The sequence below is a fragment of the Grus americana genome, chromosome 18, assembly GCF_028858705.1.
Source record: "Grus americana isolate bGruAme1 chromosome 18, bGruAme1.mat, whole genome shotgun sequence".
Lineage (NCBI taxonomy): Eukaryota > Metazoa > Chordata > Aves > Gruiformes > Gruidae > Grus > Grus americana.
Genome location: NC_072869.1, coordinates 7379724 through 7397655, shown reverse-complemented (window position 1 = coordinate 7397655; position 17932 = coordinate 7379724). Strand labels below are relative to the sequence as shown.

The 17932-nt window shown below is 55.8% G+C and overlaps 2 protein-coding genes across 2 annotated transcripts; both read right to left on the bottom strand.

The window, feature by feature from the left end:
• Positions 1-2162: 2162 nt before the first annotated feature.
• TRIM47 (tripartite motif containing 47) lies at positions 2163-12297 on the bottom strand. Its single transcript, XM_054846843.1, has 6 exons — positions 11522-12297; positions 9343-9438; positions 8547-8777; positions 7784-7979; positions 7003-7077; positions 2163-6098 (listed from the first exon to the last, which is right to left on the bottom strand). Exons 1-6 carry the CDS (start codon positions 12242-12244, stop codon positions 5473-5475), a joined length of 1947 nt encoding a protein of 648 aa, XP_054702818.1. The 5' UTR covers positions 12245-12297; the 3' UTR covers positions 2163-5472.
• A 608-nt stretch (positions 12298-12905) lies between these two features.
• MRPL38 (mitochondrial ribosomal protein L38) lies at positions 12906-17492 on the bottom strand. The gene is made up of 9 exons (XM_054846985.1): positions 17390-17492; positions 16984-17163; positions 16276-16404; positions 15982-16190; positions 15568-15640; positions 14969-15014; positions 14427-14585; positions 13902-14038; positions 12906-13532 (listed from the first exon to the last, which is right to left on the bottom strand). The coding sequence occupies exons 1-9, from the start codon at positions 17454-17456 to the stop codon at positions 13396-13398; spliced, it is 1137 nt and encodes a 378-aa protein (XP_054702960.1). The 5' UTR covers positions 17457-17492; the 3' UTR covers positions 12906-13395.
• Between the last annotated feature and the right edge of the window lie 440 nt (positions 17493-17932).

Sequence of the window (17932 nt, the reverse complement as noted above, 5' to 3'; positions counted from 1 at the left end):
GACTACCAGGTTTGAGGGGTAGTTCAACCCCACTCTGCCCCAAACTGAGTCCCCAACCCTCGCTCACCACCTCCATCGCCCCCCCCCCCCAAAGCCCAAGGGGCAGCGGGCCCACCCGCTGTTGGGAGCTGCTGTCCCCGGCCTGGCCACTCCTGAGGAGACCCTCAGCTTCCAACCCCTGTTCCCACCGCGATTTATAATCAATATTAATTTACTGCGCTCAAGCCGGGCCAGGTTTTATTAAGCTTCCTCAGTTTTCTAATACCTAAGAGTAGGGGAAGTCCAAAGAGCCAGTCTCCTTTTTGGGAGAGCTCTCTAGCGTGTTTATAAACCCATTAATCATCCGATTACGTGTCCTGCTGACCATATATAATAAAGTTATTGAAGTTATTTAGAGCCTGCCTGATCTTGGCAGGAGTTTTTCTGGCTTTTCTGCTCACGGGGGCACTCCGGCATAGTGGTGCTTCATGGGTGGGAGTTCGCAGAACACCCCATCGGCATTCAAATCAAGGTTTTGTTTTAAAATGCTCTATTTTGCTGCAGTTTGCACTTCATTTTTTATCCTGAAGACGTTTCCTGGCTGGCTCACTAGTGGGTAAAACATTTTCCCTAGGAGTCTGTCCAGTTTTGCACGCAAGAAGGAGCTGTTTGCATATCCCACACAACCACAAAGTGATTTTTAACACTTTTTTGGTGGGATGTCCCAGGGAAGAGCCCAGAATTAAGTGAAATGGAGACAAAATTGGACTTTCAGTAGGTGGAATGCGTAGAATTCAGCTGTTTGGTAGAGCAGAATAAAAATCATCCCAGGTATGTGATGGTGCAGCACATAAAATGAGGTTTAGCTCCTTAAACAGCAAAAATGCTCGCTCCATTTCCAAGAATTTTTTATTTCACATTTCATGTTTCGCACACTTGCAAATGGCTTTTTGAGCATGGTATTGGCTGCTTCCCATGCTGGAATCAATCACATCCTAAAATTACCCCTTTATATTGGAGAGTGTTAAATTGGAAGGAGTAACAGGTCTCCCTGTAAACAAGTCAGGACCGTGTCTGTCTGTCTGTCTATCAGGAGAAAGGGAGGGAACCTGGGGGCAGTAAAATCTGCAGCGTTGGCAGAGCTACAGCAAAGGTCTAATCTCCTGCTTCCAGGTATGCAAGCAGGAGGAATTCTTAAAAAATTAACGACTGCAGAGTTTCATTAAAAATAGAAGCCCTGCAAAACTAATCATCTGTTTTGAAAGGCTCCTTGTATCAATAACAGATATATATATCAATAATATACGAATATATATTAAAAACATATATTACCCTCAATTATCTCTCTCTTTTTTTTTTTTCCCCTAAATTACATTTTTTTATATGGCTTTGAGCTTTGTCCTGCAGGGTTTGTAGCCCAGCCCTGTCTGAGTGCCTGAGAACCAGATGGGATGTGGGGAGAAAAGCAGAAACACTGGATAATGGAAACCAGATTTAAATAAATGCAGTGACATAATCTGTATGGTTCTTGGCAAGAAAAGAACAAGTTTGTGCTTTTCATATCCGCTTTTTTTCAATAAGCTGTAAGTTTCCCTTTTAAGAAATGCTTGTAACAAACAGTCCCAATTCCTCTCCTATTAAAGTCAGCAGCAGACACCGACTCGGCTTCCGCAGAAGCTGAAGCGTTGCCACCTCTCACAGACTAAAACTCACCCAATAATGTTTTTCTCCTAGCTCCAGCCGATATTTGGTATTAAGAAACTCTGCCTTTGTTTAAAAAACGTGCTGGCGCGAGTGCCAGCATGCGTGGGAAGTTCTAGACCTCCTTGTCACATAGAAAACCTTGGAAATTTATACTCTAAAAGCTGAAAAAAATAGGGAAAACATGCCTAATCTGTTCATCTTTGTTATTTCTAAGCCGAGGACCGAGGTAGAAGAGAGAACTGAGGCAATTCATTGTTTTGAATTGCCCAGGACTGACAATATTGTTATTACATTTTAGGATTCTTCCACTCCTTTTGTAGTCAAGCAATAAAAATGTGTATTTGGCACAATTCCCTTAGACACCCTTGGAAAATAAAATCTGTGTTATTTTATGCCAGATGTACAGGACACAGAAAAATAAACACGAGATAATGGGACAGCTCTAACGGTTTGGTATTTAAAGGAAAGACAACCCAGAGCGACGTCTGTGTAATATTTAATGGCAAATCATAGCCTCTAACATAATTATATTATTCTGTTACAGTTTTTTCACACATTGTAAAATACTCTACAGTAACTATATTTAAAAAATCCTAATTAAAAGGAGGAACACTCTGTGACAGCAGAAATAACTCAAGGGAGCAGGGAAAGGCTGTTTAAATTGCCAAGCGCTATCTACCCATCTAAACTCGCCACATGCCGCATTTAGCCCTTCGTTCGCAGCAAAATCAGTGAATTCAGAGCTGGCATAGTGCATGTTTCCTAATCATTCCAGTTTACACCCCAAATTATTGGCAACACAGAGCAAACTCTGGTCCAACACCCCGGCAAGGGGGATTGCTCCCATCTTAAATGGGTCAGAATTTGCTTTACGCCCTAAACCGTGAGGATTTATAGAGCTTCCAACCAGGAGTAAAGCAAGCAGGAGGAAGGAGAGGGTTGGGTAGCACTTCCCAACCGCATCGCATTTACAGGAGCCCTTAAACCCTGCGTAAAGCTGCGTATCAGCACCCCAGCTCTCGGGGCAGAGGAGAATTAAACAAAAACAGCGGCACAAGCAGAAGCAAATCCCGAACACCAGACGCGTCCTCCTGAGCTGCTCCCGTGTGGTTACAGGATGGAAAGGGAGAGGCGTACGGATCCTTCCGAACCACCCCAAACCCTGAAGGAGTTCAGGGACTTGAATCCGTGCATCAGGCAACACGGAGAAGGGAGGGACGCGTGGCTCGAGCACGGGTTTCCCCACGGAGCAATCAATCCGCCTACGGCTAAACGAAATGGGGCAAAGGCCCAGATCTGCTGTATTTACTCTGGCAAAACTCCTCACTGCAAACTGTGGGAGTTTTGCCTGAATAAATGAGATTTAGGGCCCTGACAGAGCCGAGACAGGAGCCCGCATGCGAGATCTCATCCTGCAGGCATGCTGCAGAGATCAAGGTTACCTTCCTCTTCCTCTCGGGACATGACCGTGCACGAGCTGTTGCATGTCTCTACCTTTCTTATCTGGTAAGGCATTCCTGATACCAAGTCCTTGCTGGTGTTAGCAAAACAGCAGCGACGCCTGCGCTATGTCACCGCTGACATCGCGTGCAAAGGCTGAGTTTTGCAGGAGAGCGACTGGCGTGAGTGAAACAAAGCGCCTTTGAGGTAGGAACTCAGGACAAGGGGAGTGACTTCCCTCCAGACAGAAGTCCGGGCAGCATTCCCGCTGGCCAGGAGAGGTCAAGCTTTTACCCGAAGATCTCACGCTGGAAGCCCTACCTCCCCTTTTCCCACCGCCTGCAGTATTTTAGGAGTCGCCGCATGCGGAGGACGAGGAAGAAGAGGGATTTGCAGGCACATCCCAGCGGTCCCCCTCCCGGACCGACTCACCAGCCCTGCTCTGCGGAGGGGGTGGCTGCATTCGGACCCTTCAGCCCCTCCAAGGAGAGCCCACAGTGGCCGTCGCTTGCTGGGGATCGGCACCGCTTCCCGCGCCAGCAGGAATTGGCAGCACTGGCAAACGAGTTCCAGTAAAAAAGCTCTTTAAACCTCGGTGTTTATGTAAACGTGGCTTTAACTTTAAACCTCTCGGCTTTGTGGCTGCCTTTTTATTCACGTTCACTTTTTTCCCTTGGCTCCCTTTGAATATACCACTATGATTTCCAGCTTATCCTTTGGGGAATATATATATATTTTTCATATATTTAGCTAAATGGGCCATTTTCCATCCCTGTTGACCGTTGATGCGTCATCACTGACTCATTGACGCCAGCAAAGAACCTGACTGAATATATTTTCTCTCTAGGTATATATTACATATCTCTAGGTATATATAAAGCAAGCTTCGGGAGGTAGGTAGCAAACTAATCCCAGAAAAAATAAACTTGTGGAAAGGCACGCTGCGCGGAGACAAGGGCTGCACTGTGCCGCCCTTACAGGCAGTATTTCTGCATTTTTCTTCTGGAAAAGCTCCCTTAGGACACGTGAACTGGCATTTTTGGCTCTCAGCCTCAAGTTTCCACCTTTCCCAGCGGGGACACTTGCTTGAGAGTATTTTTTGTTAATTGTTACTTAATGCCATAGTCTAAAAGGTCATTTAGTAACTGACTGATGCTGCACCTTTTATCATGCACTCACAGCTGTCCCTAAAACACACCATTTGCCCCTGGGACATATGCACAGCACCTCTTTGTCACTTAAAAACTCTTTAAGCTCATTTAGAGCTGGAGTGTGCCCAGGGAACTTTAGGAGTTGGGAGTGTTAAAATCCCTAAAATAGCAGGGTCATTAAAAACATTGGCTGCAAAGTTTTGGTAAGCAGTTCCTGAGGAACGTGTTTACTAAAAGCACATCCTCGAAACTGTTTTGTGCTGCTCGCTTTGCCATCTCAAGGCAGGAACGGTGCTGCTGTTGCTTGGCAGAAGGTTTCTCTCCTTTCCCCGCTGGGATTTTTGGCTGCGGTGGGGCATGGGCCTCCAACACACAGAGGACCATGGCTTTTCCCAAACGAGCCTGGCCACGGACCAGCGTTCAAAATACCGACTGGCCGCAGTGCGAGGGAGGGCGAAGTTCCTCGTTTTATGTTTGCAGCGCTGATGGGTGATCAGTCCCGCAGGGACAGGTACTGTGTCACCCAGCATCGCCCCTGCACCCAGCCGGGCTCCTCTGCATCCCACCCACCCCGGAGCACCCTGCTCACCCACGCCAAGGCACGACAGCGATACGGGCACCAGGGAAGCGACTGCATCTGCTTTGGGGGTTTGCCCGGTCCATGCTGGGCTTGTTACTTCAAAGGCACTTCGTAAGGAGCGTGCGGAAGGTGTCGATGAGCCAAGGCTCAAAAAAGCAGCAGCGACACAGAGATCGAGATAAGGCACAAAGCAGAGCATCGGTGCAAGTTGCCAGGGCAGTGCGAATAGATATTAAGGAGAGGGACCGGGCAGCCCGGCAGCTGGCCAAGATCTACATGACACTTCTCCTGAGCAATGCACTTTACCAAGAAAGGCTGTACCATGGTCCCTGATGTCCAGAAAGGGAAACTGAGGGGCAGGGAGCAGCACAGAGACTCGCCCAAGTTCGTTCAGCAGCCGAGCGGCAGAGCCGGCACTCGGATCCAGCTCCCTCCTGGCTCCCACCACGGCTCTGCCTGCCAGACGATTTCATCCACCCCTGGGTCACCAACAGCACAGAGCGAGGAGGGAGCACTGCCACAGAGAAATACAACGCTACCAAAGAGAGGCCGTGATGCCGGCAATACGCTGCAGGAGAGACTCTTCTGCGTCCTCCCGGGCTCCCACTCTCCGGGCAGTTACCTACGCTTTAGCACCGAAACACAGTCTTTCTTCAGTGGCCCGATCTGCAGGTGGGCATCGACGCTCTCCAAGAAGAAGGCTGGTTTCAGCTTGCACAAGAAAAGAGAGGCAAATTGGTGGTTGATCTTGTTCTGGAACGGGTCAAACTGACCCTTGGCAAAATGGGAGACCTTGAGCTGCTGCAGGCAGGTCATCTTGGAGTCCTTGACTCCGTAGAAGGTCAGGGCCTTCTCTGAATACTCCAGGAAGACCCCAATTGTTTGGAAAAACGGCTGCTGGATGACAGACTCAAAGCCACCAAACCAGGCCACGTAATTCTGTCCGTTCCACTGCAGGCAGCAGGACTTCTCATTCCGACCCAGGCGCCCACGGTTGTAGGACTCCCGGGGGTCGAAGTCCTCAGCGATGACGCCGATGCTGACCCAGCCGTCGATGAGCTCCACTTCCCAGTAGTAGTTGCCCCGGTTCATGAGGTTCACACCCAGCACCTGCTCGCAGTTGATGAACCGGGTCGGGCTCTCCGGGTAGGAGATGGGGCACAGCACCCGCTTGGCCCCTTTGGTGCCAAACAGCTGGATGAACTTGTCAGCCGTGTCACTGTCCAGGTCAATGATGAAGGCAACTGTGTGGGGCAAGGAGACATGAGGATGAGGAGGAAAACAGGAGACAATCCCCCCGCCCCTCCCCGCTCTGATCCCCTGGCGATTAGCACGATCCTTTCTGACTTCTACCATCATCTGTCCCCTTGCTTTTAAATCCCACGGCCAGTTTCAGCCGATGAGGATAAGGGGCTGAAAGAGGGGACGCTCCCATAAGCAGGATGAATACGGGCTACAAACCAACTGCTCCTTGCAGTCAGCTCTCGCTGCCCCATGGCTCCCACGGGAGCAGAGGCAGCCCCCGGTGTGCGGGGCCACGTGAGAACTGCTGCTGGGTCCCAGACAGAGGGGATGTCTGGTGGGAACAGCCCTGGACAGGCATCGCTGCCGATTGCCTTGCAGTTCTGAAGCCGTGGCATGTCTGAAGCCCATAGCGGGTTCTTGGAGCCCAAACCCAGCCCCGCACTCTCCAGCCTCAGCCCCTTCTGCCCCGCTGTCTCTGCTCAGCCACTGAATTGTCCCTCTGCTTGCTGCCGCCGAAGCTGACCCTCATCAGTCCGCTGCTCTGCAGCAAACAAGGCAGATGCACAAACTCTGATCTAATTTAATGGAGGATCCAATTCGTCAAGGGCTGGAAGCCAGCAGAAATTACGCAGGATGCCTGCAACCCCCCTGGCAGCTGGTCTGGCAGAACCACAGACAAGGGAAAAAAAATATCACTTAAACAGATTATGACCGTTGTCAGGAAAGCAAGGAAGCTTCCTTGTTAGCTGAGCAATATTTCCTCCGGTGGCAGACGCACTCCTGCCAGCCGTCGGCTCGGGACCAGCGCCGGCCAGGCATGCGGGAAGGAGCCAGCCGGGCGGGAGAGAGGAAAGGGAAGATGGACCTTAGCAACAGCTGTCAAAGCAAAAGTCCCTCGCTTACATTTCAGGAAGTAATCACGGCTTTCCAGGCAGGCGGGATTGTTTGACTTGTCTGGAAATCGGGACTCAGCCAACGCTGCAGAGACAGGGACAGAAGGGTTTGCCATCAGCAAAGAAACTGGTGCCACAAACAAGGGTGTTACTGGAGCGTAGCCCCCCCGCCCGACACCTCGATGGGACCCAGCTGCTGCGGCCCCCGAGCCCCAGCCGGCATCCCCAGCTCCCCCTGCACATCCCTGCCGTCTCGGACACGGGAAAGGACAGATGCCACCTTTGCCACCCCAGGGAGATGGCCAGGGGGGTGGCAAGGAGCCGGCTACAATTCCCAGAGGCACACGAGAAAATGAGAGAGAGGAGAGAGCTCAGGCTTAAACGAGAGAGCGCGGGAGAAAGCTGCCGTGGTGACTTCTGAACCCTGGCAGGTTTGGGAGACCACAGCCTGCCCCATGAAGAGGATCGTCTATCCTGGGAAGAAAGAGTCCCCTTTCATGGGAGGCCACTTTGGCCACTTGCCCCCTCCCGCGGGGCCCTGCCTAACTCCCAGGCTGTTTGTTGCCTCTCCAGTCTCCGTGGAAAAATTCATCAAACCTCAAGGATGAGGCATAAGCCCAGACAGGGATTGTGCAACGTGCAGCGCAACCATGCCGGGCAGCTTCCAGGCCTGGAGGGAGAGGGGCCAGCGCTCGCAGGGGCCATCGAGCCTGCAGGCATCTCCCACCTACGTGAGGAGGACGGAAGGTGATGGGGTGACCTCCGGGCAGAGGGGCTGGGTGAACACAAACCTTCCTCCATCTCCTGGTAACTCAGCCCATCAATTCCTTTTCCCTGCAAGTGGTCCCGCTGGTTTTTGCAGGCAGCAGACAGCACATCCTTCACGGCGCCCACGGCTTGGGTGCATTTGGTGAAGTTCAGCTCATTCTGGAAACTCGGAGCAGGGGAGAGATTTTCTTCCATGGCTACTTTTAAGGCCTGAAACTCCTGAGCCAAAAGACAGAGTTTCAGGAGGTTTCAAACAAGCCGAAGTTGTCTCTTGTTCCGCAACCCCACCCTTCCCCGGAGGATTTGGGAACTGGCAGCTCGCAGGACTTGGCCGGAGGACAGCCTTGCATAAGGGAGGAGAAGCGCTTTCCCGGCCACGTGTTCCTGGCACCTTCTCTTCACTCCCTTTCAAATCTGGACCCAGAGCATGCCCACCTCACGAGCGGCACCTCCTCCCAGGGCTGCTGGGGGGGGGGGGGACGCTGGATGGGGCAGTGGGACACCCCAACCTCTCACTCTCTGCCCCCCACACCTGGGTACCCAGCCTGGGCAGCACATCAGCTTCTCCCAGGTCATGACCAGGATGGATGTGGGGGTGACAGAGGAGAAAGTCTTGGCCACCTGGTCCCCCAGGAGCGGGGAGGGGAGAGGACTGTGCCAACAGGAGTGAGACTCGGCAGCTCTCGCATCCCAGGGCTCCTGGCACCCAGCTCCACGTGAAACGGGACAAAACACCAAAAGACAACGTTCTAGGCTCCTTCTCCTCGCCCCATCCCACCCAGGCACCTGGAGGAAGTAGATGGTGTCGGTGCTGGGGACGTTCTCCAGGTTTTGCTTGCACTGGGCCAGCTTGGCTCGCCTCTCCTCCTTCCAGCGGAGATCGGCCTCGGCCTCCCCCAGCATGGAGCGCTCCCCGTCCTCGATGAAAGCAGCCACCTCCTTCTGGAAGGTCGCCAGGACCTCAGAGGCTTCTGCAAAGAGCTTCTCGACTCTTTCCCTCTCCTTTGTGGCAGCACCCTGAGTACAGGGAGAGAGGGGCTAGGGTCACCTCCCACGGGCGAGGGTGCAGGAGGGCACCCCTGTCCCCTGCCCAGCACCCAGCTCTCAGGTCTGCGGGATCCCCCTGACACCCCGTAACCCCCTTCTCCCAAGAGCTTGGAGCACTTTACAACCTAGATGTCAAGGGACCTGGCTGGGCACGGCTGCTTACTGCTCCACCATGTCTTGTGTCCCCAGATGGTGAAGTGACATGTTTGCACAAGGGCCAGAGGGGACCAAAACCCCCGTGAGCCTAGGGACAGAAGGTGCAAGAGCCAGCAGATGCCCTGCCACGGTCCTTGCCCCGTTCTTCCTTCCAGGTTGCAAATGAAAGCAACCAGAGATGCCGTGAGGGTTAGCAGAGATAAGAAACAAGCACCCTCGGGGATCCTTGCCAGGGTCACCAGCATTTTACGGACCGCTTGCTCCCCTGTGAGCACCACCTCTACGCACCCCCCCACGTGCCCCAAAAGCTCATGGCCCCTTCACCTCCATTCTCCAGCCCAGCAGAGCTGTGCTAACGGAGCGAAGCCATCGCAGTCACCTTAATGAGCTCCACCATCTTCTTGGCCTGCGCGATGGTGACCGCCAGCTCTTCCAGCTCATTCTCCGCATCGCTGAGGAATTTGGCTTGTTGGGCCTGCAGATGCGAGGGACAAACACTGAGCTCTGACCCCCCCACTCCCTGCGACAGGGAGACATGGGGGACCCTGCCTCTCCCTAAGTTCAACCCACAGGCCCCTCTCTGACCATGACCTTGCTACCAGGCTTTGGCTGAAGAGCGCAAGGGGATCGCAAGTTGCTTTCCCATTCCTCCCCCACCCCCCGCAACATCCAACCTGCAAACATCCTTCTCACTCGGTTGGAAAACACAAGGAGCAGCCGGGCTGCAAAGGGCCGTGCCCAGCTCCACGCTCCCCACCCCTGTCCCAGTGTAAACCAAACAAAATAGGAATCTGAAACCAAAACCATCGGGCAGTGATTGCAGCAAGTGCAGCTAAGCCATGTGCGCTTAGCATGTATCCCAAGGCTGGGAAAATTCCACCTGGGACGGGTGCAGAAACCAAAAGGCAGACCCACAGCACTCAGAAACGCAGCGCTGAGTCTCCGGGACATTTCTCGTTAGGAGCAAAGCAAACCGGCTGGGGAGCACGGGGTGCTGTGTGGCTGCAAAGGAAGCACCGGCCAAACGTGGTGTTTCCTGACGTGCTATTGTTAGCGCCAGCCATTGCCCATCACGAGGACGGGTCCCTCGGGAGCAGGAGGGCATTGCACTCCCCAGCCAGAGCAGCTCCCTCCCTCGATGCTCAGCCCCTCACTCCAGATCCCTGCGGTGCCTGTGCCCGGTGAGGGGGGACGGGTGCTTTCCCCATCCACCGCAGCGCGTGGGCAGTGGCAGGAAGCGGCCGCAGAGGCCGTGCAGGCGATGTTAAGCAGCGTCTGCGGAGGCCTGACAGCTCCTTGGGGCTGGGATCACACACGCTTTCTATTTTAAGGCACTTGATGACTAATAACGCCAGCAAAAGGGTTTTCCTGCAGCCCCAAGAGCCCGTGAGGGAGTGGGAGCTGGCTCGAGGCTGCCACTGTGCTCCCCGCCAGCGCATCTGCAGCCCTCGGGCTCTCCCCTGGAAAAAGTAAACCCCCCCAAGGTCCCCAAATGCCCCATGCCAATGCGGGGATGCCACCACACCACAAGCCTTGTAGGGTCCCATCTGCCCGCAGCCCCGCAGAGGCCCCACGCACTCGAGGCAGCAGTGCCCAGGAAGGCAGCACTCTGCCGGGCTCGGAGCCCCAGCTCCCGGGGAGACTCGTGGGTGTGAATTTGGGAGGTGACTCAGCCACATCTGGGAATGGGAGTGACGGAAAAAACCCCGCTGCCAAAGCACCAGGACACAAAGGGCCGGGGGAGCGGGAGCGGCGGCCGGGCAGGCTGCCAGCGCGCGGAGAAAAACTGCCTTGATGAAGCTGTGGGAACCAGACGGAGAAGACGGGTGCCCCGTGACCACGGGAGTGGCCACTGTGGGGTGTCCCAGGCGCCCTCACCCCCAGCCCTACACCCGTGGGGCTACGAGTTCGGCCCCACAGTGGGACCAAACCCCACGGGCTGTCTGACAACAGGTCTGCCCCTAACGCCTGTCCCTGTCTGCCCGTCCCTTCCCCACCCCACTGGGTGCCCTGATGGCACTGCACCCCATCACCCCATGCTGGGATGGGGTCCCCTGTGAGGAGGCTTTGGGCAACGTGGTCTAGTGGAGGGTGTCCCTGTCCATAGCAGGGGGTTGGAACTAGATGGGCTTTGAGGTCCCTTCCAACCCAAACCATTCGAGGATTCTATGACAGGGCTGCAGCACCCACCCCACACAGGGCATCCCCCCGCAGTGCTGCACCTGCACACCTCCCACGTGGGGATTAAGTCCCCCGTGGGGATGTGGGTGCAGCATGGACCAGGGGTGCCGCACCTCACTCCACCCAGGATGCCCCACCAGCACTGTAACCCATATGGACACCCCACGCCAGGGTTAGGTCCCACATGGGGATACGGGTGCAGCACCCTCCCCACTCAGCCTGCCCCATCCCTCCCCACCCAGGATACCCCGCCAGCACTGCACCCCATATGGACGCCCCCATACCACGGTCCCACCAGCACAGCGCCCGCCGGGGCAATCCTCGCGTGAGGACCTCTGCGCAACCCCCCCCACCCCCCCATACCTCCCCCCACGCACCTCCTTGTGCTCCCGCTCCCGCTCGAGGGGCACCACGTCGTGGGCGCGATGCTCGTGGGCGCGGCAGCGGGCGCAGACGCAGGTTTGCTCGGCGCGGCAGAAGCCGTCGAGGGGCTGGAGGTGGCGGGGGCAGAGACCCTCTTCCAGCCGCCGCAGCGGGGCTACCAGGCGGTGGGCGCGGAAGGCGGGGGCGCGGCGGTGGGGCTCCAGGTGGGCTCCGCAGAAGGAGGCCAGGCAGACCAGGCACGATCGCGCCGCCGCCACCCGCGACCCCGCCGGGCAGACGTCGCACAGCACCGCCGCTCCTTCCTCCCCCGCCGCATCCTCCTCTTCGGCTCCCGGTGCCATCGGGGACACGGCGGCTGGGGACGGAGGAGACGAACCGGCGGCAGCAGCGGCGGCGGCGGCCGCCAGTAGCGGCAGCACCTCGCAGAGGGCGCGGTTCTTGCGGAGCCGCAAGGCTGCGGGGACGGGCTCCTGGCAGAGCGGGCAGCGGACAGCCCCGCCCGCCCCGCCGCTGCCGTCGGGGGTGGCCTGCCGCTGGCGGAGCGCCCCCAAGCAGCCCTGGCAGAAGTTATGCCCGCACGGCACCGTCACCGGGTCCTTCAGGAGGTCGAGGCAGATGGGGCAGCCGAAGGGGCCGTCGGGCAGTCCCGGAGCAGCCAGCGCCAGCCGCAACGCCGCGGCGGAGGACGGCGGGGCCCTCCCGGGTGCGGTCTCCATCCCTGAGCGCCCCGGCCAGCCGACCCCGCCGCCCGCCCCAGCCCCGGCCCCAGCCCCGGCGGGAGGCGGGCGGCCGCCGCGCCCCGCCCGCCCGCTCCGCCTCCCCGCGCCCGGAGCTGCTGCTGCTCCACTGGGGCTCCGCTCCCCGCAGTTGCTGGGGGTCTGCTGCCTCCCGGGGTGCCTGACCCCCCCGCCACTGCCCAGGACCTGGTCCCCAATCACCCGCCCCCCGGGGGGGTCCTCACCCCCGGGATCTGCTCCCCCCGTCGGACATCTTGTCCCTCTCCCCGGCATCTGCTGCCTCCTGGGAGATCTGCTCCCTCGGGGGGGGATGCCACCCTGCTGAGGACCTACTGCCTCCCACCCAGGATCTACTACCTCCTAAGGGGTCGGCCCCACTGGGATTTGGACCCTTCCCAGGGGTCTGTGCCCCCTTGTCCCACATGTTGGGAGAAGCCAGCTCCACACACATAGACCTTGTGCAGGTTTACCACCTGCATAGCCACACTCTTCCCACCCTACAACATCCAAGAGGGGAAAGCGACCCCAGCCAGGGGAAGGGCTGCCCTTCTCCCCTGCACCCTTCCGAGCTCCCCAGCTCTGCACCAGCTGGCTGGGATACCAAGCTCTTCCCAATAAAGACAAGGCAGCGCTGCCAACGTTGCCCAGAGTGTGTTTAATCAGACCCACCTCTTCAAGAGGACTGCACAAATGAAAACTGACACAGTCCTGAACCACAGCACAGTGACGGGAGGCAATCCAGGCTGCCTGGCTCTGTTTGTCCCATAAACAGGCAAAAGGATCCTGTGATCCCTGCACAGAAGCAAGGCAGCGGGACTCCACCCTGCCACCGTGACAGAATCAGTAGCAAGATTTCAGCCCGGCCATGGATTTGCTTTCATCTGTGAACATCCTCTTTCAGTAGCCTTTTGACCACACAGCTGCCAGCACTGCGAACACCCGTTGCCCTCAGCTGCACAATTCCCACACAGGGGAACTGGGAGCCAAGGGGTTGAGACTTCATCATCTCCCTCCAGAGGTGCAGGTGGCTCCAGCTGCACACAGCTGTGTGAATGTAGGGAAGCCGGCAGCCCCAACACCTGGCTGGCGTCCTAGCAAACCCCGGAGCACCTCGAGAGCCGGCCAGACCCCTAGTAAATGCCGTAGGTGGGCTCCTCAGTGTCTCGGTATCTGTCCAGGTACCTCAGAGGTTGGTGGCGCGGGAACTTTAACTGCGGAGGATGGTAAACGGGCGGCCGCACAAATTCATACACAGGCTCTCTCATATCTGTAAAGGAGCAACGCAGAACATTAGCAAGACGTCTCAGATCCAAACCCCAGGACTTCTTCACCAGTGAGGGCCCCCACGTGCACACAGGCTACTCAAGCACACCCTGGTGAAGGCCCTCTCGGTGTTATCTTACAATGCTCATACAAAACAGCCTTTTACAGGTTGTTTCCTCAGACTGCTGTTAGTTTGGTGGAGAATGGCTCAGTGAGTACCCAGTCTGCGCTGTAACAGATCCTAGACAAGTGCCAGGACCAAGCAAGAGCCTGCAGCCACAGCTCACCCGCTGACCTGTGTGTTACACATGGGGGCCGTGTCCCAGCCCACAAATGGGCCCCCTCCAGCATCCCTGCACGCTGCGTTTCTTACTGAGAAGCTGATGGAAGACCGAAGTAACGGAGCTGTCCCACTGACACTGGAAAAAAGCCAGTCCTGCTGGGGTCATTGCATCCTCGTGCTTTCTGTAGAAGTCAAACGTGCTAAAGGTTCGCATCTTGAGGCTGTGGCTGGAAACAAGACACAAGCACAAGAGCTGAGGTGAACCTCTTTTCCTGCACCACCCTGGTAGGAAACTGCTTCTCCACATCACCCCAGAGTCTATAAAACAGAGGTGGAAAAGGAAATCACTGAAAGAAAATCCCAGCTTCTCCAGCTCTGTGCACATCTCTGCCCCAGGCAGGGCAAACCACTTTCTTGACAGCCTGGTTTAAAGCAACAGGACTTCGCAGGGCTGGGATTGTGGCTTTAGGTGATACACAAACTCAAAGCAGCCCTGAACAACCCTGCAGATTAAAAGGAACTGCTCTCCTACAGCAGTAATGAGCACGCCATCATAACAAGCAGTAACAGCCCTGCCAAGCGAGTGTGAAACTGCCCAGTGAGAGCCTGAATTACCATGGCATGGGCCGAACATCCTCGCTGAAATCTATGGGGCAGTCTTGCTTGAAGAGGAGGAAGATGAAGCGATGGTAGCCGGTTCCCATGGCAGGGAAGGGGGGTAAGTAATGACAGATCTCCTTGCCCAACTTGATGTCGTTGCCTGGGATGTTTGTCCTGAACACAAAGAAATTGACTTCACTATGTATCACTCACTTCCCCACATCAGGACCAGCAGATTCACCCAGGATTGCAAATCACTCTGTGCTGCACTTCGACGTGACTTATGCCCCTGTTTGACAAGTAAACGGGTAGTAGAGGCTGCTTTCACTGGAAGAAAAATCACACCCAGTGTTTTGAATGCCGAACAGCAGCAACGCCTGGAACTACTGCATCCAGAACACAGGGGTAAAGACGCTAATGGCAGGGGCACCAGAGAAAGCCATGGAACTGCCTTAGCAAACAGTTATTTCCCAAGCTCTGTTGGAGGAGTTACTGCCCTCTCTGCCTGGGCTTTTCCCTGAGCCAAGCAGCGCACAGCTCTGATGTGCGGTACTCACACCAGCCAGTGGAGGTACTCCGAGTTTGCGTCTCGTAAATGCCCATCTGCAACAGAGAAAAACGACTTTGTGACAACCTGGTGTTGGCATCAACCGCAAAGTGAGAAGGCCCAGACCCACTTTGAATGGAGGGGGCAGCTCAAGACCTCCCAACAGTCCTTTCCTAGGAGAAAAGTAACTCATTCTTCTAGGGCTGAGCTTAAAACAAGGAACAAAGAACTCTACAGATGTAATTCTGAGATTAAAAGGACTTCTTGGTCAGCTGCTTCACTGTGTCCTGCTTTTCCAGAGTGAAGTGTCGGCTAACCAACCTCCCAGGTGGACTGCTGAGGGAGAGAGGAGTTTGGGGGTAAGCAAAAGATGGGAATCAGGGAATTGCTTCCACTACACTCTGACATAGGTCCTGTTGCATAACTGTCCCATCTCTCAACTACTAGAGATTTGGTGAGGCTACAATCTTTCCTGCATGCATAATACATCCCTACTTAGAAGCTATCACATCATCTCTGACTGTGCAGCCAAAAGAAACAGGAGTTAACCAAAAGCAGAGTGAAACAACCCCGTTTAAATGTGTTCTTTTTAAAGAACCTGCTACTGACCTGGATTTGTCAGCAACAAAGTCCAGAGAGCGCCTTTCTCTGCCTCATATGACACTGCAGGGGGACTGGAAGCCTAAATGAGCAACACAAAGAGAACGTAAATCACTCAAACAACAGGTCATGATTTCCAAGGCAACGAACATGAACTTCTCGTGGGCACGGCGATGCCACCAAGTAATCCAGCTCCACCTGGAGAGCCCCCAGAGCGTTAACAAACATCAGCCTGCTAGCAGACAATGATCCTGTTGCAAAGCTCTGTCTTTATCACATCCAAGAAACTGATTTTGTTCATCACAGAGGAAACACCCTTCTCAAGAAACCCCCCAGAACGGTCAATGCCTGTTGGAAGCATCTGACAGAAACACACAGGCTTCCAATATGGAGTCAAGGTTGTTCCCAGCTCCCCTCACGCACCTCTGATGGAGTCACCATGTTCCCATAGTAGACCGGCACGAGGTCCTCATCTTCTTGGCTGTACTCCACCCTCAAGGTAACCCAGGGGGTGAATGTAGCCCCCTTGAACAAGTCACGAAATATCCCGCAGTGCTCCGCCACACGCTGCTTGTGGAATGGGCCGCTGGTCTTCTCCCACTCAGCTCTGACTTCATCGAGGGGGATCAGCACTGCAGAGAGAGAGAGAAACGCTGCAGGAGGTGGCTGGGGACCCAGAGCGGCCAGGGCAGGGAGAGGAGGTGGTGGGGCACGGACCAGTCCGGAGCCGTGCTGCTCTTTCCATCTCGGCATTCTGGCGGTTCTCCCTCAGGATCTTTTTTCTTTCCTTGATTTCTTTTGCCCGTGGCAGCTTACAATGCAGTAAGCTGATGTCTGTCTTTGGCTCTTCAGAGAGGGGTGAAAAAATCACATATGTCAAAAATGCAAATACCCAAAATACCCAAACCAAGACCCCCGTAAAAGTGTTAAAGAGTGAAAGAGACACAAACCTCAAGACATTGGAGACTTGATTCTACCACCTCTGCCTTCCTTCTGCACCTTCGTGCTCCTGCTCCCTCCTCCCCCCCCAACTCATCACACCCCAGACCCACAGTTTGCCGGCTGCTGAGCAGGTCTGGTCTCTGCGGCTGCTCTGCAGCCAGACTGAATTACTTGCTAGAGGTCTAAAGCTCTGGTTCCTGGGCTGTTTTCTCTGATACTGCTGGGGTTCCTAGGAATCACTTCCTTACACTGCTCCACATCTTTTGGCAGGTCCTGGCCAGCCTCCCTCCTTCCAGAAAACTGCCATCCATTTCCCTGAAGACATTTGCACTCTGCAAACATATACATTGGAAAAGGGACAACCTCGTTCCAAAGCACCTCATCAGCTCTTTACAGGTTTTGGGGCAAACTCGTGGCCCAAATAACAGCTTCCTCGACCTTCAGCAGCAAAACCCTGCATGGCACAACTCCTTCCACGAGTACCTGGCTGGGGGTTGGTGTGCTGCCGGTACGTTTTCCACCAGCGGGGCTTCCTGCTCTCCTTTTCCGCCAGCTTGAAGTAGCGAGTGAAACTGCGGTATTTTTCCAGCGCTTCCAAGTTGCTGACGTCAATATCTTCGTTGGGCATCGGCCCCAGCGGGGCTGCCCGCTTGCAGAGCACAGCTGGAAGTGGAGAGAGTTCCCGTTTTACACAGAGAGCAAGAAACGAGGCCGAGAGGGCCCGGGAAAAGAAGGAGCGCGATCCCGGGCCGGAACCACCGCCGCCTCTCCGAGCCGGCCTCGCCAGGGACGCTTGGGGAATTCGGGCGTCCGAGAGCTCCTCTCCTACCCCAAACTGCTCCCACCGCCCACCCGTGAGGGAACCGGGGCTCCCCGGCCCGTGTCTCACCGGCCGTGCCGAAGGCCCGCCCGCCCCGGACGCCGCACAGCGCCGCGCTCAGCAAGGGCGCCGCCATGGTGCGCGCCGCCCTCAGAGAAAGGCCCCCGTTACCATAGCGACAGGGGCTGCGCCGCGCAGGGCCTGGCTTAGGAGGCCCCCGCTGCCATAGCAACGGGGCTGTCTCGGACAGGGCCTGACTAGAAACCCTCTTCCCTCGCCCTAGGCTACCCCTTCCCCACCTCCGCCATTGCTCCTCTGTCCCCAGGGCAGATCCCGCTGAAGGGAGCAGAGTGGCCCTGCTGTCACCCCAGAAAAACGCCCAAAAGGAAAAGCTGAAGTGGCCTGTGAGCTGTGGAACATCCTTGCAGTGCTGGTGACCCCCAGCACAGCCCCAAGGCTGAGCCATAACAGCTCTGCCTTGCCCAGCGTTGCAGCTTGGCCAAACCTCTGCAATACCTCCCCCCAAAGCCTTTGGTTGTCACAGCCCAGCGCAGGCAGCTGCCTGCCCAAGAGCCAGCAGCGTGGCTGACCAAATCCACCCCCACCAGGGCA

Excerpts from the sequence above, each read along its gene's own strand:
- TRIM47 (XM_054846843.1), bottom strand. The coding sequence starts at position 12,244 with ATGGAGACCGCACCCGGGAGGGCCCCGCCGTCCTCCGCCGCGGCGTTG. Across the intron at positions 9,439-11,521 it reads GGGAGCGGGAGCACAAGGAG|GCCCAACAAGCCAAATTCCT; the intron begins GTGCGTGGGGGG and ends TCGCATCTGCAG. Across the intron at positions 7,980-8,546 it reads ACACCATCTACTTCCTCCAG|GAGTTTCAGGCCTTAAAAGT; the intron begins GTGCCTGGGTGG and ends CTTTTGGCTCAG.
- MRPL38 (XM_054846985.1), bottom strand. The coding sequence starts at position 17,456 with ATGGCGGCGCCCTTGCTGAGCGCGGCGCTGTGCGGCGTCCGGGGCGGG. Across the intron at positions 16,191-16,275 it reads AGCAGCACGGCTCCGGACTG|TGCTGATCCCCCTCGATGAA; the intron begins GTCCGTGCCCCA and ends CTCTCTCTGCAG. Across the intron at positions 13,533-13,901 it reads GGTCTTCCATCAGCTTCTCA|ATATGAGAGAGCCTGTGTAT; the intron begins GTAAGAAACGCA and ends GCTCCTTTACAG.